Below are 27,528 nucleotides of genomic sequence, written 5' to 3' on the forward strand. Positions count from 1 at the left end.
CAGTTTTGTCTCATCTGTCCAAAGGACATTCTCCCAGAAGCTTTGTGGCTTGTGAATATGCATTTTGGCAAATTCCAGTCTCGCTTTTTCATGATTTGGTGTCCTCCTGGGTCGTCTTCCATTAAGTCTACTTTGGCTCAAACAGCGACGGATGGTGCGATCTGACACTGATGTACCTTGACCTTGGAGTTCACCTCTAATCTCTTTGGAAGTTGTTCTGGGCTCTTTGGTTATCATTCGTATTATCCGTCTCTTCGATTTGTCATCAATTTTCCTCTTGCGGCCACGTCCAGGGAGGTTGGCTACAGTCCCATGGACCTTAAACTTCTGAATAATATGTGCAACTGTAGTCACAGGAACATCAAGCTGCTTGGAGATGGTCTTATAGCCTTTACCTTTAACATGCTTGGCTATAATTTTCTTTCTAATCTCCTGAGACAACTCTCTCCTTAGCTTTCTGTGGTCCATGTTCAGTGTGGTACACACCATGACACCAAACAGCACAGTGACTACTTTTGACCCTTTAAATAGGCAGACTGACTGATTAAAAGTTTGAAGACACCTGTGATGCTAATTACAGGACACACCTTAGTTTAATATGTCCCTATGGTCAAACTATTTTACATCTTTTCTAGGGTACCATCATTTTTGTCCAGGCCAGTTTCATTAGTTTGTTTTTTAAAATGATTCTGTTGAACCACAATTCAAAAGCAATGTCTGATTTTCATTAGTTAATTTTCAGTAAATTTTTATTTATTATTACTTTTGTCAGTTTCAAGTTATTTCAGTGACCATTGTGGGTTTTTCTTTCTTTAACGGAAGGGTACCAACAATTTTGTCCATGTGTGTATGTGATAATCACACTTGCCAACAAAGCAAACTGCTGTATAAAATAATGATGCCCCTTTAGACCACTTGCTGTCAAATAATGATCTAAGCGATTAAAGTAGCGCATTAGTTTCAAAACTGAAGCAGGAAACTGGTTTCTGTGGTTCGTCTGGTCTGTCGCTGAATTCAGAAAAACTGTTTGAGTGGGCTGTTTTACCAAAACCCCCAAACAGCCAAATGCTGACAGCTGAAAGTCATTAGTATCTGGTATCTTAGCATTAGTAGCTCATCTTTTCATTAAGTAGATATAAAACAAAGTGTTATTGATTCATTAAATTCACCCAATTTAAGTTTACTTATTGTGAACTTATCAAACAGTGAGGAGAAGTAGGTCCACAATGATCCAGAATGAACTAAATTGAAAGACGCAGAAAATAAATCATGAATGAAGTAAAAAGAAGAAAATCAAGTCTGGATTAACACCCTGAGTCCCGCGATCCCGACTGACTTTACTGTCTTTCAGAGGCTCTAGTAGGTTCAGTTTTAGGGCTAGAGTGAAGACACAGATATCATATGAAGGATATCATGATGTCAGACATCATGTCGGGAAGGAGGCTAAATAACGCTCCAAAGTTGGGCAAAATTTTAGCGAGGAAAAACTGGCATGGCCATTTTCAAAGGCGTCCCTTGACCTTTGACCTCAAGATATGTGAATGAAAATGGGTGCAATGGGTACCCACGAGTCTCCCCTTTACAGACATGCCCACTTTATGATCATCACATGCAGTTTGGACAAAAACATGCTGTTTTTTTCATACAGTATAAATGTGTTATTTTTGCCTATTCTAACATGATGTGTTTGAATATTTCTGCATACTGGGGTCCCTAAACAGTCTTGAATTACATAACATTGTGTATCACTGTAAAGCTGAGACTCTTGTGGATCCAATGAGCCCAACTGTATTCATGTGTGATGATGTTAGTCCCCATAGTAGCCATTTCATTGTAGTGAGACCATTTGACCTCACTGTATAAAACGACCTGTGGTGACCTCTAGGATAATCACAGCCTCATGAAACTTTACAGCCACAACCTAGAGACCTAGAGCATTCAGAGGATGGATGGCTTTCCTAGGTAGACTGACAATAAGGAGGTTTCTGAGCAGTTACCATAACAGAAGTGATCGCCATCTAATTGCTGAAAAATACAATTATCTCAAAATGACAAAAGCTTTTGATACCAAATCAGAGCATGACTTTTTCTACGGTGTTCCTCAAGGACTTGGCGTCTTAATGTGGAACTTTGGAGGGATTATTGATCATTTTTATCAATTTTCGAGTGGTAAAAAATGGTTAAATTTAGCCCCAAATCTGTGTAACAAATGATATCAACCCAAAATTTGCTGAAACAACTTATGAGACATAATAAAGCAAGGGGATGGACATCATATACTTATATCTTAATGTTCTAAACCATTATACACTTTTACAAATCATTTAAAGTAATTGATTTATTACATTAATTAATGTTCACTTCTGATTTATGACTAGAACAACTTGACACACAGTGCTGAGCTGCATCTCAAATTAACCTTCAGGTTCCCAGCTTTCAGATGATGTACACCACTTCTATGTGACATCTGCTGTTGACCTGCTATCTCCCCCTAAAGAACCCCTGTACCCCCCTAAAAAAAGACTAAAACTGGTCTATTGTGGGTCTCAGAGGGTTGATAGAATGACCCAAAGCAGCCACATGGCCACAGTGACACTAAATAATCTTGTTGTGACATCTGTGTTCTTCACTTATTGAATTAATCTAACAAAGGTAACTTAATATATAATAATATTCATAAACAATGAGGAAAGGAGGTTTAAAGTGGTCCAGAATTAATTAAATCAAGAGGCCGAAAGTGTCCTAAATATAAAAGTGAATGATGAATAACATAAAAAGTAAGAAGAAGATAGGGTTGTCTGAGGAGGTTTGGGGGAAATTTGCAGTTTTCAATGGTCCTCTACTTACTCCACAGACTGGAGAGAACACTGCTGGAAAAATATTATAAGATATTTTAAGACCCCACACCAGGAAAAATACAAGAACACAAGCTTGACGTGTTGAAGATAATGTGGCTCAATAGAGGCAAATCATTTTCATATTTTCTGGGACTGCCCCAAGCTGAGTTTATACTGGAAAGGTATTCATAACTCATTAAGCACTGTATTTAAGACTCAAATACCTCTGAACTTGGAGACTCTTTATCTGGGCCACATTTTGTTTTTGAGACAGAGGAGTGATATAAAGCTGCTGCAGGCCCTTTTGGCGGCAAGTAAAAAATCTATCACAAGAAGGTGGCTAAATCCAGTACCACCTACATTGGATGATTGGTATGGAATAACCCTTGAACTATTTAAAATGGAAAAGTTGACTTACTCTTTGAGGATCCAAAAGGGCAAATTTGACCAGATTTGGAATAAATGGATCGAATTTATAACCCCCATAAGAGTAGACTTTGTATGACTCCAATGACTTTTTTTCTCTTTTCTTCCTTTCCTCTTCTTGCTGAGAATAATAAGAATGTAATGTAAGCTCCCTTGGTTCTAATGTATATAGTTATGTCTTTAATAGAGTGTGAGATAGGCATAGGTAAGAAAGCTAAATGTAACTGCTGATAGTTTGATGGCGAAGTATGCATGGGCATGTAGGCTGTATACGCGTGAGTATGCAAGTGAATATCGATGTGTGTAGATGTGTATAATCTGGACTTGTGGAACGGTTTACACGGCCACGTACTTCAGAAAGTGAGGTTGGAGGACCCACAGTTCTCCAAAAGGCTGAGTTGACTCACAAGTACTGTGGCATCCGCATGCTTCTTTTCGGCCATATGCATATAGACTGTACATGTATATTAAAATGGGAAAAGAGTTAGGTATAACTATCTGTAAAGTTTGATATACACTGTGATAACGCCTTTTCCAAACAAAAAGAAAATTTAAAAAAAAGTAAGAAGAGGAAGAATTAATTAATGTGAAAAGACTGTGTTAAACACACTGATCACATAATGTTTGTTTCAGGCTGTTGAGGCATCAGATCACTGAACAAGATAATGCAAAGATAACATAAGTTGCAAACTTGCAAACATGCCTTGCACGAAGGATGTGGTCATATATCAAGATATGTGATAATCACACTTGCCAACAAAGCAAACTGCTGTATAAAATGATGATGCCCCTTATAAACTTTTACAAATCATTTAAATTAATTAATTAATTATATTAATTCATGTTCACTTCTATGTGACATCTGCTGTTGACCTGCTATCTCCCCCTAAAGACCCCCTGTACCCCCCTAAAAAAAGACTAAAACTGGTCTATTGTGGGTCTCAGAGGGTTGATAGAATGACCCAAAGCAGCCACATGGCCACAGTGACACTAAATAATCTTGTTGTGACATCTGTGTTCTTCACTTATTGAATCAATCTAACAAAAGTCACTTAATATATAGTAATATTCATAAACAATGAGGAAAGGAGGTTTAAAATGGTCCAGAATTAACTAAATCAAGAGGCCGAAAGTGTCCTAAATATAAAATTGAATGATGAATAACATAAAAAGTAATAAGAGGAAGAATTAATTAATGTGAAAAGACTGTGTTAAACACACTGATCACATAATGTTTGTTTCAGGCTGTTGAGGCATCAGATCACTGAACAAGATAATGCAAAGATAACATAAGATGGAAACTCGCAAACATGCCTTGCACGAAGGATGTGGTCATATATCAAGATACAGACGTGGACAAAGTTGTTGGTAACGTTCCGTTAAAGAAAGAAAAACCCACAATGGTCAATGAAATAACTTGAAACTGACAAAAGTAATAATAAATAAAAATGTACTGAAAATGAACTAATGAAAATCAGACATTGTTTTTGAATTGCTGTTCAACAGAATCATTTTAAAAAACAAACTAATGAAACTGGCCTGGACAAAAAATGATGGTACCCTTAACTTAATATTTTGTTGCACAACCTTTTGAGGCAATCACTGCAATCAAGTGATTTCTGTAACTCTCAATGAGACTTCTGCACCTGTCGACAGGTATTTTGGCCCACTCCTCGTGAGCAAACTGCTCCAGCTGTCTCAGGTTTGAAGGGTGCCTTCTCCAGACTGCATGTTTCAGCTCCTTCCACAGATGTTCAATAGGATTTAGATCAGGGCTCATAGAAGGCCACTTCAGAATAGTCCAATGTTTTGTTCTTTGCCATTCTTGGGTGTTTTTAGCTGTGTTTTGGGTCATTATCCTGTTTGAGGACCCATGACCTGCAACTGAGACCAAGCTTTCTGACACTGGGCAGCACATTTCGCTCCAGAATGCCTTGATAGTCTTGAGATTTCATTGCACCCTGCACAGATTCAAGACACCCTGTGCCAGATGCAGCAAAGCAGCCCCAGAACATAACCTAGCCTCCTCCATGTTTCACATTAGGTACAGTGTTCTTTTCTTTGGATGCTTCATCTCTTCGTCTGTGAACATAGAGCTGATGTGACTTGCCAAAAAGCTCCAGTTTTGTCTCATCTGTCCAAAGGACATTCTCCCAGAAGCTTTGTGGCTTGTGAATATGCATTTTGGCAAATTCCAGTCTCGCTTTTTTATGATTTGGTGTCCTCCTCGGTTGTCTTCCATTAAGTCTACTTTGGCTCAAACAGCGACGGATGGTGCGATCTGACACTGATGTACCTTGACCTTGGAGTTCACCTCTAATCTCTTTGGAAGTTGTTCTGGGCTCTTTGGTTATCATTCGTATTATCCGTCTCTTCGATTTGTCATCAATTTTCCTCTTGCGGCCACGTCCAGGGAGGTTGGCTACAGTCCCATGGACCTTAAACTTCTGAATAATATGTGCAACTGTAGTCACAGGAACATCAAGCTGCTTGGAGATGGTCTTATAGCCTTTACCTTTAACATGCTTGTCTATAATGTTCTTTCTAATCTCCTGAGACAACTCTCTCCTTAGCTTTCTGTGGTCCATGTTCAGTGTGGTACACACCATGACACCAAACAGCACAGTGACTACTTTTCACCCTTTAAATAGGCAGACTGACTGATTAAAAGTTTGAAGACACCTGTGATGCTAATTACAGGACACACCTTAGTTTAATATGTCCCTATGGTCAAACTATTTTACATCTTTTCTAGGGGTACCATCATTTTTGTCCAGGCCAGTTTCATTAGTTTGTTTTTTAAAATGATTCTGTTGAACCACAATTCAAAAGCAATGTCTGATTTTCATTAGTTAATTTTCAGTAAATTTTTATTTATTATTACTTTTGTCAGTTTCAAGTTATTTCAGTGACCATTGTGGGTTTTTCTTTCTTTAACGGAAGGGTACCAACAATTTTGTCCATGTGTGTATGTGATAATCACACTTGCCAACAAAGCAAACTGCTGTATAAAATGATGATGCCCCATCAGACCACTTGCTGTCAAAAAATGATCTAAGCGATTAAAGTAGCGCATTAGTTTCAAAACTGAAGCAGGAAACTGGTTTCTGTGGTTCGTCTGGTCTGTCGCTGAATTCAGAAGAAATGTTTGAGTGGGCTGTTTTACCAAAACCCCCAAACAGCCAAATGCTGACAGCTGAAAGTCATTAGTATCTGGTATCTTAGCATTAGTAGATCATCTTTTCATTAAGTAGATATAAAACAAAGTGTTATTGATTCATTAAATTCACCCAATTTAAGTTTACTTATTGTGAACTTATCAAACAGTGAGGAGAAGTAGGTCCACAATGATCCAGAATGAACTAAATTGAAAGACGCAGAAAATAAATCATGAATGAAGTAAAAAGAAGAAAATCAAGTCTGGATTAACACCCTGAGACCCGCGATCCCGACTGACTTTACTGTCTTTCAGAGGCTCTAGTAGGTTCAGTTTTAGGGCTAGAGTGAAGACACAGATATCATATGAAGGATATCATGATGTCAGACATCATGTCGGGAAGGAGGCTAAATAACGCTCCAAAGTTGGGCAAAATTTTAGCGAGGAAAAACTGGCATGGCCATTTTCAAAGGCGTCCCTTGACCTCTGACCTCAAGATATGTGAATGAAAATGGGTGCAATGGGTACCCACGAGTCTCCCCTTTACAGACATGCCCACTTTATGATAATCACATGCAGTTTGGACAAAAACATGCTGTTTTTTTCATGCAGTATAAATGTGTTATTTTTGCCTATTGTAAAATAATGTGTTTGAATATTTCTGCATACTGGGGTCCCTAAACAGTCTTGAATTACATAACATTGTGTATCACTGTAAAGCTGAGACTCTTGTGGATCCAATGAGCCCAACTGTATTCATGTGTGATGATGTTAGTCCCCATAGTAGCCATTTCATTGTAGTGAGACCATTTGACCTCACTGTATAAAACGACCTGTGGTGACCTCTAGGATAATCACAGCCTCATGAAACGTTACAGCCACAACCTAGAGACCTAGAGCATTCAGAGGATGGATGGCTTTCCTAGGTAGACTGACAATAAGGAGGTTTCTGAGCAGTTTCCACAACAGAAGTGATCGCCATCTAATTTCTTAAAAATACAATTATCTCAAAATGACAAAAGCTTTTGATACCAAATCAGAGCATGACTTTTTCTACGGTGTTCCTCAAGGACTTGGCGTCTTAATGTGGAACTTTGGAGGGATTATTGATCATTTTTATCAATTTTCGAGTGGTAAAAAATGGTTAAATTTAGCCCCAAATCTGTGTAACAAATGATATCAACCCAAAATTTGCTGAAACAACTTATGAGACATAATAAAGCAAGGGGATGGACATCATATACTTATATCTTAATGTTCTAAACCATTATACACTTTTACAAATCATTTAAAGTAATTGATTTATTACATTAATTAATGTTCACTTCTGATTTATGACTAGAACAACTTGACACACAGTGCTGAGCTGCATCTCAAATTAACCTTCAGGTTCCCAGCTTTCAGATGATGTACACCACTTCTATGTGACATCTGCTGTTGACCTGCTGTCTCCCCCTAAAGACCCCCTGTACCCCCCTAAAAAAAGACTAAAACTGGTCTATTGTGGGTCTCAGAGGGTTAATAGAATGACCCAAAGCAGCCACATGGCCACAGTGACACTAAATAATGTTGTTGTTACATCTGTGTTCTTCACTTATTGAATTAATCTAACAAAGGTAACTTAATATATAGTAATATTCATAAACAATGAGGAAAGGAGGTTTAAAGTGGTCCAGAATTAACTAAATCAAGAGGCCGAAAGTGTCCTAAATATAAAAGTGAATGATGAATAACATAAAAAGTAAGAAGAAGATAGGGTTGTCTGAGGAGGTTTGGGGGAAATTTGCAGTTTTCAATGGTCCTCTACTTACTCCACAGACTGGAGAGAACACTGCTGGAAAAATATTATAAGATATTTTAAGACCCCACACCAGGAAAAATACAAGAACACAAGCTTGACGTGTTGAAGATAATGTGGCTCAATAGAGGCAAATCATTTTCATATTTTCTGGGACTACCCCAAACTGAGTTTATACTGGAAAGGTATTCATAACTCATTAAGCACTGTATTTAAGACTCAAATACCTCTGAACTTGGAGACTCTTTATCTGGGCCACATTTTGTTTTTGAGACAGAGGAGTGATATAAAGCTGCTGCAGGCCCTTTTGGCGGCAAGTAAAAAATCTATCACAAGAAGGTGGCTAAATCCAGTACCACCTACATTGGATGATTGGTATGGAATAACCCTTGAACTATTTCAAATGGAAAAGTTGACTTACTCTTTGAGGATCCAAAAGGGCAAATTTGACCAGATTTGGAATAAATGGATCGAATTTATAACCCCCATAAGAGTAGACTTTGTATGACTCCACTGACTTTTTTTCTCTTTTCTTCCTTTCCTCTTCTTGCTGAGAATAATAAGAATGTAATGTAAGCTCCCTTGGTTCTAATGTATATAGTTATGTCTTTAATAGAGTGTGAGATAGGCATAGGTAAGAAAGCTAAATGTAACTGCTGATAGTTTGATGGAGAAGTATGCATGGGCATGTAGGCTGTATACGCGTGAGTATGCAAGTGAATATCGATGTGTGTAGATGTGTATAATCTGGACTTGTGGAACGGTTTACACGGCCACGTACTTCAGAAAGTGAGGTTGGAGGACCCACAGTTCTCCAAAAGGCTGAGTTGACTCACAAGTACTGTGGCATCCGCATGCTTCTTTTCGGGCATATGCATATAGACTGTACATGTATATTAAAATGGGAAAAGAGTTAGGTATAACTATCTGTAAAGTTTGATATACACTGTGATAACGCCTTTTCCAAACAAAAAGAAAATTTTAAAAAAAGTAAGAAGAGGAAGAATTAATTAATGTGAAAAGACTGTGTTAAACACACTGATCACATAATGTTTGTTTCAGGCTGTTGAGGCATCAGATCACTGAACAAGATAATGCAAAGATAACATAAGATGGAAACTCGCAAACATGCCTTGCACGAAGGATGTGGTCATATATCAAGAAATGTGATAATCACACTTGCCAACAAAGCAAACTGCTGTATAAAATGATGATGCCCCTTATAAACTTTTACAAATCATTTAAATTAATTAATTAATTATATTAATTCATGTTCACTTCTATGTGACATCTGCTGTTGACCTGCTATCTCCCCCTAAAGACCCCCTGTACCCCCCTAAAAAAAGACTAAAACGGGTCTATTGTGGGTCTCAGAGGGTTAATAGAATGACCTAAAGCAGCCACATGACCACAGTGACACTAAATAATCTTGGTGTTACATCTGTGTTCTTCATTTATTGAATCAATCTAACAAAAGTCACTTAATATATAGTAATATTCATAAACAATGAGGAAAGGAGGTCTAAAAGGGTCCAGAATTAACTAAATCAAGAGGCCGAAAGTGTCCTAAATATAAAATTGAATGATGAATAACATAAAAAGTAGGAAGAAGAATAATTAATTAATGTGAAAAGACTGTGTTAAACACACTGATCACATAATGTTTGTTTCAGGCTGTTGAGGCATCAGATCACTGAACAAGATAATGCAAAGATAACATAAGATGGAAACTCGCAAACATGCCTTGCACGAAGGATGTGGTCATATATCAAGATACAGACGTGGACAAAGTTGTTGGTAACGTTCCGTTAAAGAAAGAAAAACCCACAATGGTCAATGAAATAACTTGAAACTGACAAAAGTAATAATAAATAAAAATGTACTGAAAATGAACTAATGAAAATCAGACATTGTTTTTGAATTGCTGTTCAACAGAATCATTTTAAAAAACAAACTAATGAAACTGGCCTGGATAAAAATGATGGTACCCTTAACTTAATATTTTGTTGCACAACCTTTTGAGGCAATCACTTCAATCGAGTGATTTCTGTAACTCTCAATGAGACTTCTGCACCTGTCGACAGGTATTTTGGCCCACTCCTCGTGAGCAAACTGCTCCAGCTGTCTCAGGTTTGAAGGGTGCCTTCTCCAGACTGCATGTTTCAGCTCCTTCCACAGATGTTCAATAGGATTTAGATAAGGGCTCATAGAAGGCCACTTCAGAATAGTCCAATATTTTGTTCTTTGCCATTCTTGGGTGTTTTTAGCTGTGTTTTGGGTCATTATCCTGTTTGAGGACCCATGACCTGCAACTGAGACCAAGCTTTCTGACACTGGGCAGCACATTTTGCTCCAGAATGCCTTGATAGTCTTGAGATTTCATTGCACCCTGCACAGATTCAAGACACCCTGTGCCAGATGCAGCAAAGCAGCCCCAGAACATAACCTAGCCTCCTCCATGTTTCACATTAGGTACAGTGTTCTTTTCTTTGGATGCTTCATCTCTTCGTCTGTGAACATAGAGCTGATGTGACTTGCCAAAAAGCTCCAGTTTTGTCTCATCTGTCCAAAGGACATTCTCCCAGAAGCTTTGTGGCTTGTGAATATGCATTTTGGCAAATTCCAGTCTCGCTTTTTCATGATTTGGTGTCCTCCTGGGTCGTCTTCCATTAAGTCTACTTTGGCTCAAACAGCGACGGATGGTGCGATCTGACACTGATGTACCTTGACCTTGGAGTTCACCTCTAATCTCTTTGGAAGTTGTTCTGGGCTCTTTGGTTACCATTCCCATTATCCGTCTCTTCAATTTGTCATCAATTTTCCTCTTGCGGCCACGTCCAGGGAGGTTGGCTACAGTCCCATGGACCTTAAACTTCTGAATAATATGTGCAACTGTAGTCACAGTAACATCAAGCTGCTTGGAGATGGTCTTATAGCCTTTACCTTTAACATGCTTGGCTATAATTTTCTTTCTAATCTCCTGAGACAACTCTCTCCTTAGCTTTCTGTGGTCCATGTTCAGTGTGGTACACACCATGACACCAAACAGCACAGTGACTACTTTTGACCCTTTAAATAGGCAGACTGACTGATTAAAAGTTTGAAGACACCTGTGATGCTAATTACAGGACACACCTTAGTTTAATATGTCCCTATGGTCAAACTATTTTACATCTTTTCTAGGGGTACCATCATTTTTGTCCAGGCCAGTTTCATTAGTTTGTTTTTTAAAATGATTCTGTTGAACCACAATTCAAAAGCAATGTCTGATTTTCATTAGTTAATTTTCAGTAAATTTTTATTTATTATTACTTTTGTCAGTTTCAAGTTATTTCAGTGACCATTGTGGGTTTTTCTTTCTTTAACGGAAGGGTACCAACAATTTTGTCCACGTGTGTATGTGATAATCACACTTGCCAACAAAGCAAACTGCTGTATAAAATAATGATGCCCCTTTAGACCACTTGCTGTCAAATAATGATCTAAGCGATTAAAGTAGCGCATTAGTTTCAAAACTGAAGCAGGAAACTGGTTTCTGTGGTTCGTCTGGTCTGTCGCTGAATTCAGAAAAACTGTTTGAGTGGGCTGTTTTACCAAAACCCCCAAACAGCCAAATGCTGACAGCTGAAAGTCATTAGTATCTGGTATCTTAGCATTAGTAGCTCATCTTTTCATTAAGTAGATATAAAACAAAGTGTTATTGATTCATTAAATTCACCCAATTTAAGTTTACTTATTGTGAACTTATCAAACAGTGAGGAGAAGTAGGTCCACAATGATCCAGAATGAACTAAATTGAAAGACGCAGAAAATAAATCATGAATGAAGTAAAAAGAAGAAAATCAAGTCTGGATTAACACCCTGAGTCCCGCGATCCCGACTGACTTTACTGTCTTTCAGAGGCTCTAGTAGGTTCAGTTTTAGGGCTAGAGTGAAGACACAGATATCATATGAAGGATATCATGATGTCAGACATCATGTCGGGAAGGAGGCTAAATAACGCTCCAAAGTTGGGCAAAATTTTAGCGAGGAAAAACTGGCATGGCCATTTTCAAAGGCGTCCCTTGACCTTTGACCTCAAGATATGTGAATGAAAATGGGTGCAATGGGTACCCACGAGTCTCCCCTTTACAGACATGCCCACTTTATGATCATCACATGCAGTTTGGACAAAAACATGCTGTTTTTTTCATACAGTATAAATGTGTTATTTTTGCCTATTCTAACATGATGTGTTTGAATATTTCTGCATACTGGGGTCCCTAAACAGTCTTGAATTACATAACATTGTGTATCACTGTAAAGCTGAGACTCTTGTGGATCCAATGAGCCCAACTGTATTCATGTGTGATGATGTTAGTCCCCATAGTAGCCATTTCATTGTAGTGAGACCATTTGACCTCACTGTATAAAACGACCTGTGGTGACCTCTAGGATAATCACAGCCTCATGAAACTTTACAGCCACAACCTAGAGACCTAGAGCATTCAGAGGATGGATGGCTTTCCTAGGTAGACTGACAATAAGGAGGTTTCTGAGCAGTTACCATAACAGAAGTGATCGCCATCTAATTGCTGAAAAATACAATTATCTCAAAATGACAAAAGCTTTTGATACCAAATCAGAGCATGACTTTTTCTACGGTGTTCCTCAAGGACTTGGCGTCTTAATGTGGAACTTTGGAGGGATTATTGATCATTTTTATCAATTTTCGAGTGGTAAAAAATGGTTAAATTTAGCCCCAAATCTGTGTAACAAATGATATCAACCCAAAATTTGCTGAAACAACTTATGAGACATAATAAAGCAAGGGGATGGACATCATATACTTATATCTTAATGTTCTAAACCATTATACACTTTTACAAATCATTTAAAGTAATTGATTTATTACATTAATTAATGTTCACTTCTGATTTATGACTAGAACAACTTGACACACAGTGCTGAGCTGCATCTCAAATTAACCTTCAGGTTCCCAGCTTTCAGATGATGTACACCACTTCTATGTGACATCTGCTGTTGACCTGCTATCTCCCCCTAAAGAACCCCTGTACCCCCCTAAAAAAAGACTAAAACTGGTCTATTGTGGGTCTCAGAGGGTTAATAGAATGACCCAAAGCAGCCACATGGCCACAGTGACACTAAATAATCTTGTTGTGACATCTGTGTTCTTCACTTATTGAATTAATCTAACAAAGGTAACTTAATATATAATAATATTCATAAACAATGAGGAAAGGAGGTTTAAAGTGGTCCAGAATTAATTAAATCAAGAGGCCGAAAGTGTCCTAAATATAAAAGTGAATGATGAATAACATAAAAAGTAAGAAGAAGATAGGGTTGTCTGAGGAGGTTTGGGGGAAATTTGCAGTTTTCAATGGTCCTCTACTTACTCCACAGACTGCAGAGAACACTGCTGGAAAAATATTATAAGATATTTTAAGACCCCACACCAGGAAAAATACAAGAACACAAGCTTGACGTGTTGAAGACAATGTGGCTCAATAGAGGCAAATCATTTTCATATTTTCTGGGACTGCCCCAAACTGAGTTTATACTGGAAAGGTATTCATAACTCATTAAGCACTGTATTTAAGACTCAAATACCTCTGAACTTGGAGACTCTTTATCTAGGCCACATTTTGTTTTTGAGACAGAGGAGTGATATAAAGCTGCTGCAGGCCCTTTTGGCGGCAAGTAAAAAATCTATCACAAGAAGGTGGCTAAATCCAGTACCACCTACATTGGATGATTGGTATGGAATAACCCTTGAACTATTTCAAATGGAAAAGTTGACTTACTCTTTGAGGATCCAAAAGGGCAAATTTGACCAGATTTGGAATAAATGGATCGAATTTATAACCCCCATAAGAGTAGACTTTGTATGACTCCACTGACTTTTTTTCTCTTTTCTTCCTTTCCTCTTCTTGCTGAGAATAATAAGAATGTAATGTAAGCTCCCTTGGTTCTAATGTATATAGTTATGTCTTTAATAGAGTGTGAGATAGGCATAGGTAAGAAAGCTAAATGTAACTGCTGATAGTTTGATGGCGAAGTATGCATGGGCATGTAGGCTGTATACGCGTGAGTATGCAAGTGAATATCGATGTGTGTAGATGTGTATAATCTGGACTTGTGGAACGGTTTACACGGCCACGTACTTCAGAAAGTGAGGTTGGAGGACCCACAGTTCTCCAAAAGGCTGAGTTGACTCACAAGTACTGTGGCATCCGCATGCTTCTTTTCGGGCATATGCATATAGACTGTACATGTATATTAAAATGGGAAAAGAGTTAGGTATAACTATCTGTAAAGTTTGATATACACTGTGATAACGCCTTTTCCAAACAAAAAGAAAATTTAAAAAAAAGTAAGAAGAGGAAGAATTAATTAATGTGAAAAGACTGTGTTAAACACACTGATCACATAATGTTTGTTTCAGGCTGTTGAGGCATCAGATCACTGAACAAGATAATGCAAAGATAACATAAGTTGCAAACTTGCAAACATGCCTTGCACGAAGGATGTGGTCATATATCAAGAAATGTGATAATCACACTTGCCAACAAAGCAAACTGCTGTATAAAATGATGATGCCCCTTATAAACTTTTACAAATCATTTAAATTAATTAATTAATTATATTAATTCATGTTCACTTCTATGTGACATCTGCTGTTGACCTGCTATCTCCCCCTAAAGACCCCCTGTACCCCCCTAAAAAAAGACTAAAACGGGTCTATTGTGGGTCTCAGAGGGTTAATAGAATGACCCAAAGCAGCCACATGGCCACAGTGACACTAAATAATATTGTTGTGACATCTGTGTTCTTCACTTATTGAATCAATCTAACAAAAGTCACTTAATATATAGTAATATTCATAAACAATGAGGAAAGGAGGTTTAAAATGGTCCAGAATTAACTAAATCAAGAGGCCGAAAGTGTCCTAAATATAAAATTGAATGATGAATAACATAAAAAGTAAGAAGAGGAAGAATTAATTAATGTGAAAAGACTGTGTTAAACACACTGATCACATAATGTTTGTTTCAGGCTGTTGAGGCATCAGATCACTGAACAAGATAATGCAAAGATAACATAAGATGGAAACTCGCAAACATGCCTTGCACGAAGGATGTGGTCATATATCAAGATACAGACGTGGACAAAGTTGTTGGTAACGTTCCGTTAAAGAAAGAAAAACCCACAATGGTCAATGAAATAACTTGAAACTGACAAAAGTAATAATAAATAAAAATGTACTGAAAATGAACTAATGAAAATCAGACATTGTTTTTGAATTGCTGTTCAACAGAATCATTTTAAAAAACAAACTAATGAAACTGGCCTGGATAAAAATGATGGTACCCTTAACTTAATATTTTGTTGCACAACCTTTTGAGGCAATCACTTCAATCGAGTGATTTCTGTAACTCTCAATGAGACTTCTGCACCTGTCGACAGGTATTTTGGCCCACTCCTCGTGAGCAAACTGCTCCAGCTGTCTCAGGTTTGAAGGGTGCCTTCTCCAGACTGCATGTTTCAGCTCCTTCCACAGATGTTCAATAGGATTTAGATCAGGGCTCATAGAAGGCCACTTCAGAATAGTCCAATGTTTTGTTCTTTGCCATTCTTGGGTGTTTTTAGCTGTGTTTTGGGTCATTATCCTGTTTGAGGACCCATGACCTGCAACTGAGACCAAGCTTTCTGACACTGGGCAGCACATTTCGCTCCAGAATGCCTTGATACTCTTGAGATTTCATTGCACCCTGCACAGATTCAAGACACCCTGTGCTAGATGCAGCAAAGCAGCCCCATAACATAACCGAGCCTACTCCATGTTTCACATTAGGTACAGTGTTCTTTTCTTTGGATGCTTCATCTCTTCGTCTGTGAACATAGAGCTGATGTGACTTGCCAAAAAGCTCCAGTTTTGTCTCATCTGTCCAAAGGACATTCTCCCAGAAGCTTTGTGGCTTGTCAATATGCATTTTGGCAAATTCCAGTCTCGCTTTTTTATGATTTGGTGTCCTCCTCGGTTGTCTTCCATTAAGTCTACTTTGGCTCAAACAGCGACGGATGGTGCGATCTGACACTGATGTACCTTGACCTTGGAGTTCACCTCTGATCTCTTTGGAAGTTGTTCTGGGCTCTTTGGTTATCATTCGTATTATCCGTCTCTTCGATTTGTCATCAATTTTCCTCTTGCGGCCACGTCCAGGGAGGTTGGCTACAGTCCCATGGACCTTAAACTTCTGAATAATATGTGCAACTGTAGTCACAGTAACATCAAGCTGCTTGGAGATGGTCTTATAGCCTTTACCTTTAACATGCTTGTCTATAATTTTCTTTCTAATCTCCTGAGACAACTCTCTCCTTAGCTTTCTGTGGTCCATGTTCAGTGTGGTACACACCATGACACCAAACAGCACAGTGACTACTTTTCACCCTTTAAATAGGCAGACTGACTGATTAAAAGTTTGAAGACACCTGTGATGCTAATTACAGGACACACCTTAGTTTAATATGTCCCTATGGTCAAACTATTTTCAATCTTTTCTAGGGGTACCATCATTTTTGTCCAGGCCAGTTTCATTAGTTTGTTTTTTAAAATGATTCTGTTGAACCACAATTCAAAAGCAATGTCTGATTTTCATTAGTTCATTTTCAGTAAATTTTTATTTATTATTACTTTTGTCAGTTTCAAGTTATTTCAGTGACCATTGTGGGTTTTTCTTTCTTTAACGGAAGGGTACCAACAATTTTGTCCACGTGTGTATGTGATAATCACACTTGCCAACAAAGCAAACTGCTGTATAAAATGATGATGCCCCATCAGACCACTTGCTGTCAAAAAATGATCTAAGCGATTAAAGTAGCGCATTAGTTTCAAAACTGAAGCAGGAAACTGGTTTCTGTGGTTCGTCTGGTCTGTCGCTGAATTCAGAAGAAATGTTTGAGTGGGCTGTTTTACCAAAACCCCCAAACAGCCAAATGCTGACAGCTGAAAATCATTAGTATCTGGTATCTTAGCATTAGTAGATCATCTTTTCATTAAGTAGATATAAAACAAAGTGTTATTGATTCATTAAATTCACCCAATTTAAGTTTACTTATTGTGAACTTATCAAACAGTGAGGAGAAGTAGGTCCACAATGATCCAGAATGAACTAAATTGAAAGACGCAGAAAATAAATCATGAATGAAGTAAAAAGAAGAAAATCAAGTCTGAATTAACACCCTGAGACCCGCGATCCTGACTGACTTTACTGTCTTTCAGAGGCTCTAGTAGGTTCAGTTTTAGGGCTAGAGTGAAGACACAGATATCATATGAAGGATATCATGATGTCAGACATCATGTCGGGAAGGAGGCTAAATAACGCTCCAAAGTTGGGCAAAATTTTAGCGAGGAAAAACTGGCATGGCCATTTTCAAAGGCGTCCCTTGACCTCTGACCTCAAGATATGTGAATGAAAATGGGTGCAATGGGTACCCACGAGTCTCCCCTTTACAGACATGCCCACTTTATGATAATCACATGCAGTTTGGACAAAAACATGCTGTTTTTTTCATGCAGTATAAATGTGTTATTTTTGCCTATTGTAAAATAATGTGTTTGAATATTTCTGCATACTGGGGTCCCTAAACAGTCTTGAATTACATAACATTGTGTATCACTGTAAAGCTGAGACTCTTGTGGATCCAATGAGCCCAACTGTATTCATGTGTGATGATGTTAGTCCCCATAGTAGCCATTTCATTGTAGTGAGACCATTTGACCTCACTGTATAAAACGACCTGTGGTGACCTCTAGGATAATCACAGCCTCATGAAACTTTACAGCCACAACCTAGAGACCTAGAGCATTCAGAGGATGGATGGCTTTCCTAGGTAGACTGACAATAAGGAGGTTTCTGAGCAGTTTCCACAACAGAAGTGATCGCCATCTAATTTCTTAAAAATACAATTATCTCAAAATGTAAAAAGTTGTTGATACCAAATCAGAGCATGACTTTTTCTACGGTGTTCCTCAAGGACTTGGCGTCTTAATGTGGAACTTTGGAGGGATTATTGATCATTTTTATCAATTTTCGAGTGGTAAAAAATGGTTAAATTTAGCCCCAAATCTGTGTAACAAATGGCATCAACCCAAAAATTGCTGCAACAACTTATGAGACGTAATAGAGCAAGGGGATGGACATCATATACTTATATCTTAATATTCTAAACCATTATACACTTTTACAAATCATTTAAATTAATTAATTAATTACATTAATTCATGTTCACTTCTGATTTATGACTAGAACAACTTGACACACAGTGCTGAGCTGCATCTCAGATTAACCTTCAGGTTCCCAGCTTTCAGATGATGTACACCACTTCTATGTGACATCTGCTGTTGAACTGCTATCTCCCCCTGAAGACCCCCTGTACCCCCTTAAAAAAGACTAAAACATGTCTATTGTGGGTCTCAGAGGGTTGATAGAATGACCCAAAGCAGCCACATGGCCACAGTGACACTAAATAATCTTGTTGTTACATCTGTGTTCTTCACTTATTGAATTAATCTAACAAAAGTCACTTAATATATAGTAATATTCATAAACAATGAGGAAAGGAGGTTTAAAAGGGTCCAGAATGAAATAAATCAAGAGGCCGAAAGTGTCCTAAATATAAAAGTGAATGATGAATAACATAAAAAGTAAGAAGAGGAAGAATGAATTCAAGTGACAGACTGTGTTAAACACACTGATCACATAACGTATGTTTCAGGCTGTTGAGGCATCAGATCACTGAACAAGATAATGAAGGTAAAGATAACATCAGTTGCAGACTTGCAAGCAGGATGTGGTCAGATATCAAGATACTGTAGGTTGGATTCACACTTGCCAACAGAGCAAATTTCTGTATAAAAGGGTCGACTTGACACTCCAAGAAGAAAGACAAGTCAATTGTCTTGCTGGCATCATGCATGCTCTGCACAAATTTCTGCTTTTTCATGTTCTGACATGTCTTGGACTAAACGGTAAGATGACCAAATCTGAATATTATTCTCCAACTGTTTAATAAGACATTAACCTAACTTTGATGTTTACTTATTTTAGCAGATGGGAGTGAAATCATCAACGGGGTAAAAGTCGAGGAGGGATCGATGCAGTATATGGTCTCGCTGCAGAACATCTATAAAAAACATGTATGTGGAGGATTCCTCATCAGGGAAGACGTTGTGGTCACTGCTGCGCACTGTAATGCTTTGTGAGTTACATTTCCTCTTCCAGCAATCTTTGATTCATGTAATTACAAGTCAAATTAAAAAGACTTCAAGATATATTAACCGACTTTCTTTTTTTTTAAAAGACCTATATTATTCATCATTTTCTACTGTTGTTGGCACAATTTTAGGAAATTTACTGACAACCTCTCCATGATCTTTCGTTCAGGGGAGTTACATCTGTTGTTCTTGGCACCCACGATCTCAAGAAAGAAGAAAAAGAAATAAGAAGAGATATTAAACAGAGATGCAAACACAAAGATTATTGGGATGTAGAGTATGGTAATGACATCATGCTCCTCAAAGTAAGTATACTCAAGTGACATCATACTTTTATGGGGGGATCAATTTTTTTTAAATGATCAGCTCCATATTCCAACAATTGTTTGTTTAATTGAAGTCTGATGAAATTAGTTTGCTAGTTTTTAAGTTTCTGATTTTGTGTGTCTCCAGCTGTCTCAGGGGGCTGGACCGAACGACAGAGTAAAAACAATTCCACTTCCCACCTCTGAAATGAACACAAACTCAACGGAAACCTGCAGTGTAGCTGGATGGGGTTACACTATAACTAATGGTGGAGCTGTTGATGATCTGAGAGTGGTGAATGTGTCTATCATTGACCCACAAGTCTGTAAGGAGCAATGGCTTCCTTATAATTTTCCTGCCAACGTAATCTGTGCAGGTGGATACCCAACAAAAGAAGGATTCTGTCAGGTATGTTTTCTGTCTGTTAATAGAAAATGTCAGTTGGTATATAAATACTATAAACCAGGGCAGCCCTTTTGGTGCCTTTAGGCAAAATTTGGATTTGGATTTATTTGATGTATTTTATGTATGACCAGCGCCCGCCCATGCCTTAAGCCGGCCCTGCTACAAACATCTTAAATTGAATATTGATTCTTCCTCACAGGGTGATTCTGGTGGTCCTCTGGTGTGCAACGGGAAGGCTGTTGGTGTTGTCTCTTACAACAATGGAAACTGTAACTACCCAAATGTACCCAACGTCTACTTGGATCTATATAAATACCTTCCCTGGATCAATCAGAGCATCCTCGGAGACATGAAACATTATGAGTAAAAATCTTGCACAAAGTTTTGCTTCAGCATACATTCATTGTAATATGGAGGCAATGTGTTGTCTCAGATTGCTCTGTCAGTGTGACCAAAATTCTAAATAAAAGCTTATTTCAAATACCATGTTTAATTTTCTTCCGTAACAACTTCATCAGAAGAAACAAATTGTATTTAAGTGAATAATAATAATATCGAGATTCTACACTTATACTTAATATTCTGTCCATCTTTGAAATGATCAAAAAGACACACTTATTCTAAAAAAAAACACAACAACCTGTCAGTAGACTGATAGGACAGCCCGGATCAACAACGTGATGGCAAATAACAACCATGGATCAGATACTGTCTGGTCCATGCATGTTATTTGGACAATCCAAACATACGGGATCTTATTAATGACTTAATAAAGGCCGTGACAAATTACTCATTTTGTTTGGCAACACCAATACAAATAAAGCTGCAAAAAATAAGCAAAACTCTCTCTTCAAGTCAAGTCAAAGTTGTTTTATACAGCATGTTTAAAAACTACGATTGAGTATTAAGGGCCACATTGAGGAAAAAAAAAATAATCTGAGATTTCGAGAATAAAGTTGTAGGGACCTCACGAGACAAAGAGCCTTGGCCTACGTGGGAAACCAGAGTCCTGATCACAGCAGGGGACCTAACTGCCCACCTCTTGAAATTTCGCATCTACATCCCGGCTTCACCAAGGAAGCCGAGGACAACCGTTCTTCATCAAAGGAAACGAGCGCACCGCCTTTTCCTTCATTTCAGGCTGCTTTCCCCTCCGCTGCCACACGGAGGTCCAGCCTGCCGTTCATCAGCTGACGAGCTCCATAACGGCCCGTTATTGTCCGAGCCAGCGCGACGCCGCCGGACCAATTAACGACGATATACTCCACTATCGCCGAAGAAGCGATTCAAGTAAGAGGCTTGTGTCTGGGCAGAGACTAGTGAAATTGTATATTCCAATAAGTTAATAACTATTGTTGATTTATACTGAACGTACGGACCGCCGAGTCCGTCTGTTTGTTTTGTTTATTTTACTTGCTTTGCTTTGCTTTGCTTTGCTTTGCTTGTTTATGTTGCTTTGTTTACTATTGCTGACTGTCTGATTACTGTGTGCTCCTTGTGTTAGCTTCTGCCAAACGTGAAGATCTGTAGCTGTAGTTTATTATTAAAAGACCAGTGCACGGCTGACTAACGTGAGTTTGCCTGCCGAGCATCTGAGTAATAATAACCCAGCTAGTACATCTCTCGCGCGGCAGTTAGGATTCCTGCTGCTGCGGTGTTTACTGTTTTACTGTGTTGATTGTTGACCACTGTGTGCTCCCCGCCTTGGGTTTTCCTTGAGAAAGTCTTTGTGCTGCACCAGAGCGTCTCTTTTCCGTTCTTTTTCTCTTTCATCGACCGCGTGGGACTTAAACCTCCCGTTCGTACGCAGTCGGTGATTTCCGTGGCGCCTCCGCCACCAGAGTAACTCCTCCCTCGTGACGTAACCACTTACGTGGTGACGCCGCCTCGGGGTTTCCCTAACTCCTCCCTCACGTGACGTAACCACTTACGTGGTGACGCCACCTTGAGCTTTCCCTTGCTCCTCCCACACACGCACACACGTAGATACGCCTCCTCACGTTCCCACCTTACTGATCACGCGGGATTTTCACATCCCGTTTGGGCGTGATCTGTAACGTTCGAGGTGACGTCCACTTAGGGCGTCCTTTGCTCCTCCCACACCACACACACACACATAGACACTCCTCCTTCACACCTAAACACATACACATTTGCATTCACACACACATCTCTCTCTTACACACACATCTCTCTCCCGCACACACATTTTCTTTTGCTTTTGTGTTTTGTTTAATTCTAGTTTAGTGCTTAGAGCTGCGTTGTAGAACATCCATTTGTTTATTAAGTGTTGTTAATTAGTAATTACTGCTGTAATAACTGTTGATTTAGATTGATGTTGTTAGAGTGTTTATTGTTGATTGAGATCACTATATTTAAATAAATGGTCTTATTTTAAATAGCAGTTGTCTGTGTTTATTGTGCATTCATATTGTAATAACGGCTGGTTATGAGAGTTAGTGCTCGGATTCACCCTTCACCGTTCATCTCCTAAGTGTAAAGTAGTGTTTAAATACTGGCATTTGGAGTGAACAATCCCCTTATGAGACTGGATTAACGTTTTGGTTATTGGTCCCTGATTCCAGGGTGGTGCCCCGTTCATTATTAATGTTTATTGATAATTCTTACTAATAATAATAATTCTATGAATATTATTTATTAATTAGCTAATAACCAAACCTGTTCCATTTGTAAATCCCTTACAAAGTCATAATATTACGAGAATAAAGTCATAGGTTTATGAGAAAAAAGTCGTAATATTATAAGAATAAAGTCATAATATTATAAAGTAGTAATTGTATGTGTTATTTTAGAGGGGAAATAGAGCAGCGTGCCGCCTGTGTGAAAATGAGGAACGTGGAGCATCTTGTGAAGTTATACTTTAGTTTAGGTTTCACAAATAACAAAATACTTCATCTGTTGGCACATCAGCACCACATTATCATCAGCATCAGGACCTTGAAAAGATTGTGCAAGAAACTGTGTTTATTCCGAAGAAAGAACCACACGGACCTGATGGGGAAATTGCCTCTTTTATGGAGGAGGAAATTAATATTTTTCTCATAAAGTTATGACTTTCTTTTTCGTAATATTACAACTTTTTTTTCTTGAAATAGTATGACTTTATTCTCATCAAATAACGACTTTATTCTCGTAATACTACTGATTTCTTTTTCCCTCAATGTGGCCCTAATACTCCGTTGTAAAAAAAACACCGGAGTTGACCAAAGTGCTGAACATGTATATAATAAAAATGAATACAAAACAAGCAACACTAAGAACAGAGTAAAAACAATAAACACATAATAGCTGTAAAAGAGTTGCAGCACAGCAGAAGATAAACTTAATCAAACGCCAGAAGGACTTAAATGTTTCTGTCGTCTGAGCAGTCTTAATATGATCAGGTAAACTGTTCCAGAGATTAGGGGCGGCCACGGCAAAGGCTCGGTCGCCTCTGTTTTTGAGTCTAGTTCTGGGGACATCCAGGGGCATCGGATTGGTCGACCTCATTGCTCTAACTGGAGTATGAAGGTGCAATAGTTCTGATTGCCAGCCCATTTAAATCCTTGAAAACAAGCAATAAAATCTTAAAATCAATCCATAAACGGACAGGAAGCTCCATTTTGTACTAACTGCAGCCGGCGAAGACGACTGTTCTGCACCCACATACAAAGAATTACAGTAGTCTAACCGAGAGGTAATAAAAGCATAACTCTGTCGAGGTCTTTGGGAGACAGATAGGCCTTTACCTTGGCTTGTAGTCTGAACTTAACTGACCTTATACACATACCAATACAACTGCACAACTGCACTGAGACAGAAATAATAATGTAAGCAATGGATTTGTAAAAGGTGTTGGTGATGGGGACACATCCCCGTGTTCAGTCTGTCCAAGGTCTCAAGTTCACCACAGGTCACCCTTTTGTTCCTTCCATTCCTCCTGGTTCAAGCCAGCCGATTAGGCTGTTGTCAGGCTATTAAATAGGCGTTATCAGTGGCTATAAGCCTCATGGATGTGGGTCTGTAGGACCCAATATTAAATGTTTTTGTTTTTTTTAGTTTTTTTTTTAGCCTCAAGGCCCATCATCAGGGAAAAAGGAACAATCTATCTAGCCTACTTCTAAAATATTTCCAAATAGAGTTGACTGAATATGGCCACTCCTTGTAAAAAACAATACCTCATTTAAAATCCTGTATTATTTTGTTTCCTTTGATAACATTCTTCATCACAAGATATAAAATGATATGTAAAGGTGCAGTTTGAAGGATTTGGCTGCATCTAGCGGTGAGTTTGCAGATTGCAATCAACTGAAACTTCTCCAGTGTGCCAAGCGTGTAGAAGAATGGTGGCCGATGCAAAAGAAACGCAAATGTCCCTATCTAGAGCCAGTGTTTGATTTGTCCATTCTGTGCTACTGTAGAAACATGGCAGCCGGCTCCATGAAGAGGACTCTTAATTTCAGGTGATTATACACTAAAGAAAACATACTTATTATCCTTATTATACCTTAATTATTATTTTTATTTTCTTTGGATGGAAGTGTTCTCTGGGCTTGCCTATAAGCACAAATGTGAGGACATTTTCAAAATTGGTCAAAAAGAGAGTTTTTCTCATCATAATATATCTAGACTTGTGACTTCTACAGTACACATGGGATTACTGTTTTTTCAATAGACTCCATTATATTTTAGGAAAAAAACAGTTGTTCCATGTGCCCAAATAATAGATATAGTATGATAAGAAAATGTCTGTATCTCTGAAACTACAAGGAGCACAATCAAGTATTTGGTATCTATGAACTCATAAGAAGTTGAATATCAAAGATATGCACACATATGCACATATTTCAAATATCCTCACTTTGACTATTGATAAAAGTGGGATTTTTTATGTGATCTAAAAATGTCAAAGTTGTACTGTAACTGATACTTGCCATTTTTATTTGACCAATCAGAACAAATGTTGTGGCGTTATTCCTTATCATACAAAATATAGTCTTTGGGCACAAATGGGTTAGTATTATATTCCTCTTCTGCCAATAGATCCTTCTAGATGCTACACACTGTTCCTTTAAAGACATGTTGAAGTCTGGTGTCTGTGTGAGCATCGAAACTGTGGTTACTGTGGTTCAGTTAGTTTGTCACACAATTCAAAGAAATGTCCGAGTTGGCTGTGTCAATTAGGTCCACAAAAAGGGCATCTGTGTTATCTAATAATTAAATTCATCCAAATAGAGCTGGCTAAATACGGCCATTCCATGTAAAAACAAGATATACTGTAAAATGGTATTTAAGTCAATAAAACCAATTAGTTTTCTCGTGTTCAGTTGAGCTAAACGGTGTTACTAAAATATAAAAATGGCGACATGTACTTTCATCAACAACTTTCATGAGAAACGTTGCACATTAGAGCAGATGTCTACAGTTGCATTACACAAAACCACAACCTTTCTTCAGAATGCTAATTTTAACACTAAACATGATGTAACCCTGATGAAAAGAGGAAAGTGACTCTCATAACACTTTGCAAGATTTAAATCTAAGCACTAACACTGAGGAATAAAAAAGAAAAAAAAAAGTGTTTCCTTTGTTCAGTCAGAATGGCAGACACTGCAGGCCATTCCTGTTTAAAATGGTTGTAGTGTTAAATTGCCAATGGAGGATGGGCATGACAGGTGTGTTCCATGCTTGGGATATGACCATGCATTGAGGGCTAAAAATGACCCAGCGTCATGCGTGGATTGGTTTATCATGCCTCTTCGCACAAGGGAAGCCAGACTTCACCTTTTTAGAGGGAAGAGCCCCCGCTCCCCTTCCCAAGGGGTTGAGGGGGGGGGCTAAGCGCCCAAGGCAAACCGCATGGGGTCCCTCTTTTGCTGGGTCTGCCTCTGCCTGCTCACAGGTTGAGAGTCGGCATCGGCTTTTCTCCTCCCTCTCCTCCTCTGGATGGGGAGGAGGAGCAGGTTGATATGTTCTCCCTGTTTCCTTCGGAGGATGAGGCCCCAGCTTGGCAGCAGGCCGAGCAGGGCTTAGGGGCAGCTGAGCCACCTTTGGCTTTCCGGTTTAAGGAGGTCATTGACAAGGCGGTAGGAGCGCTGAGATTCCTCTGCCTGAGAACCCAAGGGCTCCGCCCTCTCTGTTTGAGGATGAGAGCGAAGCTCGACCTGCCCCTACCAGAGTACCCCTCCTTCCAGATTTTGAGGAGGTAGTACAAAAGCAATTTCTTGCGCCTACAGCAGCACACAGGTGGTCTGGTGTCAGTAGGTGGATGGCAGACATAAGTGGAGTTGAGAGGATTGGTTGTGGCCGCTGCCTCCAGCGGACCAGGCATCCCCAGCCCTATGTCTAGGCCTAAGAGTTAGCTGCCCTAGCAAGCCTGTTGCACGACCCCAGCTGGAGGCGTTTCATAGGCAGAGGGCTCGGCGGCAAGGAAAGAAAGGGGGGCGTGGCCAAGGTCAGAGACCCTCCAGGCCATTCCCTCGCTCCTGACGGTGTGCCGGACCCAGACCGCCACTGGCCCTTCTCGGCACGAGACGCGGCATGGGCGGCAGCTCTGGACGCAAGTCCCTGAGTTTTTCCACCATGACCCAGGGATACAGGTTGCAATTTCTGTGCAGTCCTCCTCTGGCAAATTCAGCTCCTCGGGCTACATTGGTGGACCCGAAGCACAGGGAAGTGCTGCGGGCGGGGGTGACATCACTCCTGTCCAAGGGAGCCATAAGAGAGGTGGAACAGGGCGACCGGCAAGCTGGGTTTTACTCCCATTATTTCCTTGTCCCCAAACGGGACGGAGGGACTCCGACCAATCCCGGTCCTCAGGGGGCTCAGCAAGTATCTCCGTCCCCTGAGATGCAAAATGCTGACAGTTCAGAGGGTGAGACAGGCAGTCAGCCAAGGCGAGGGGTTCGCTACAATCGACCTCGAAGACGCCTATTTTCAGATACCAAAAGAAAGAGAGATCAGGGAAAACCACTGACACTTCCTGATGTTCGAGTCCAAGGGCAGGACCTACGAGTTTCGAGTCCTCCCCTTCGGTATCTCTGCTGCCCCCTCGGACTTTCGCGAGGTGCACGGATGCTGTCCTAGCACCTCTTTTCGGCGTCTGGGCCTCAAAGTGTGGTTTACCGGATGTGTCCATGCTCCTGGAGCTGCAGGCTCTTTCTATTCTTCAAAGCTGCTGCAGGTTTCTGCCGGATGGTGCAGGGGTGATCGTTCGCCCTAATCCGGCTTTCCTCCCTAAAATACTCTCGGAAATGCACATGAGCCAGTCAGTTGAGCTTCGTCATTTCTACTCCCCTCAAGAGAGGGAGGGAGCCGACTG

General features: G+C 39.3%; 1 protein-coding gene and 1 long non-coding RNA gene across 5 annotated transcripts in view; both read left to right on the forward strand.

Annotated features, from left to right (window-relative positions):
• Positions 1-20,972, forward strand: part of LOC141767945 (duodenase-1-like) — a 28,447-nt gene extending 7,475 nt beyond the window's left edge. For 2 of the 3 annotated variants that reach the window (XM_074635700.1, XM_074635701.1), the window contains 2 exons: positions 19,330-19,480; positions 19,666-19,721. In XM_074635700.1, coding sequence (XP_074491801.1) covers positions 19,330-19,359 — 30 coding nt within the window. In that variant the 3' untranslated portion in view covers positions 19,360-19,480; positions 19,666-19,721. Of the gene's footprint in view, positions 1-19,251; positions 19,481-19,665; positions 19,802-19,949; positions 20,211-20,406 lie in introns of those variants that run through there. The other variant, XM_074635702.1, reaches the window with a different exon arrangement.
• LOC141767947 (uncharacterized) overlaps positions 1-22,266 on the forward strand; it is a 65,335-nt gene extending 43,069 nt beyond the window's left edge. For both annotated transcript variants that reach the window (XR_012593967.1, XR_012593966.1), the window contains one exon: positions 22,051-22,266. This is a non-coding gene — a long non-coding RNA (uncharacterized LOC141767947). The remainder of the gene's footprint in view (positions 1-22,050) is intronic.
• The last annotated feature ends 5,262 nt before the right edge of the window (positions 22,267-27,528 follow it).

The sequence above is a fragment of the Sebastes fasciatus genome, chromosome 5 (genome assembly GCF_043250625.1).
Source record: "Sebastes fasciatus isolate fSebFas1 chromosome 5, fSebFas1.pri, whole genome shotgun sequence".
Taxonomy (NCBI): domain Eukaryota; kingdom Metazoa; phylum Chordata; class Actinopteri; order Perciformes; family Sebastidae; genus Sebastes; species Sebastes fasciatus.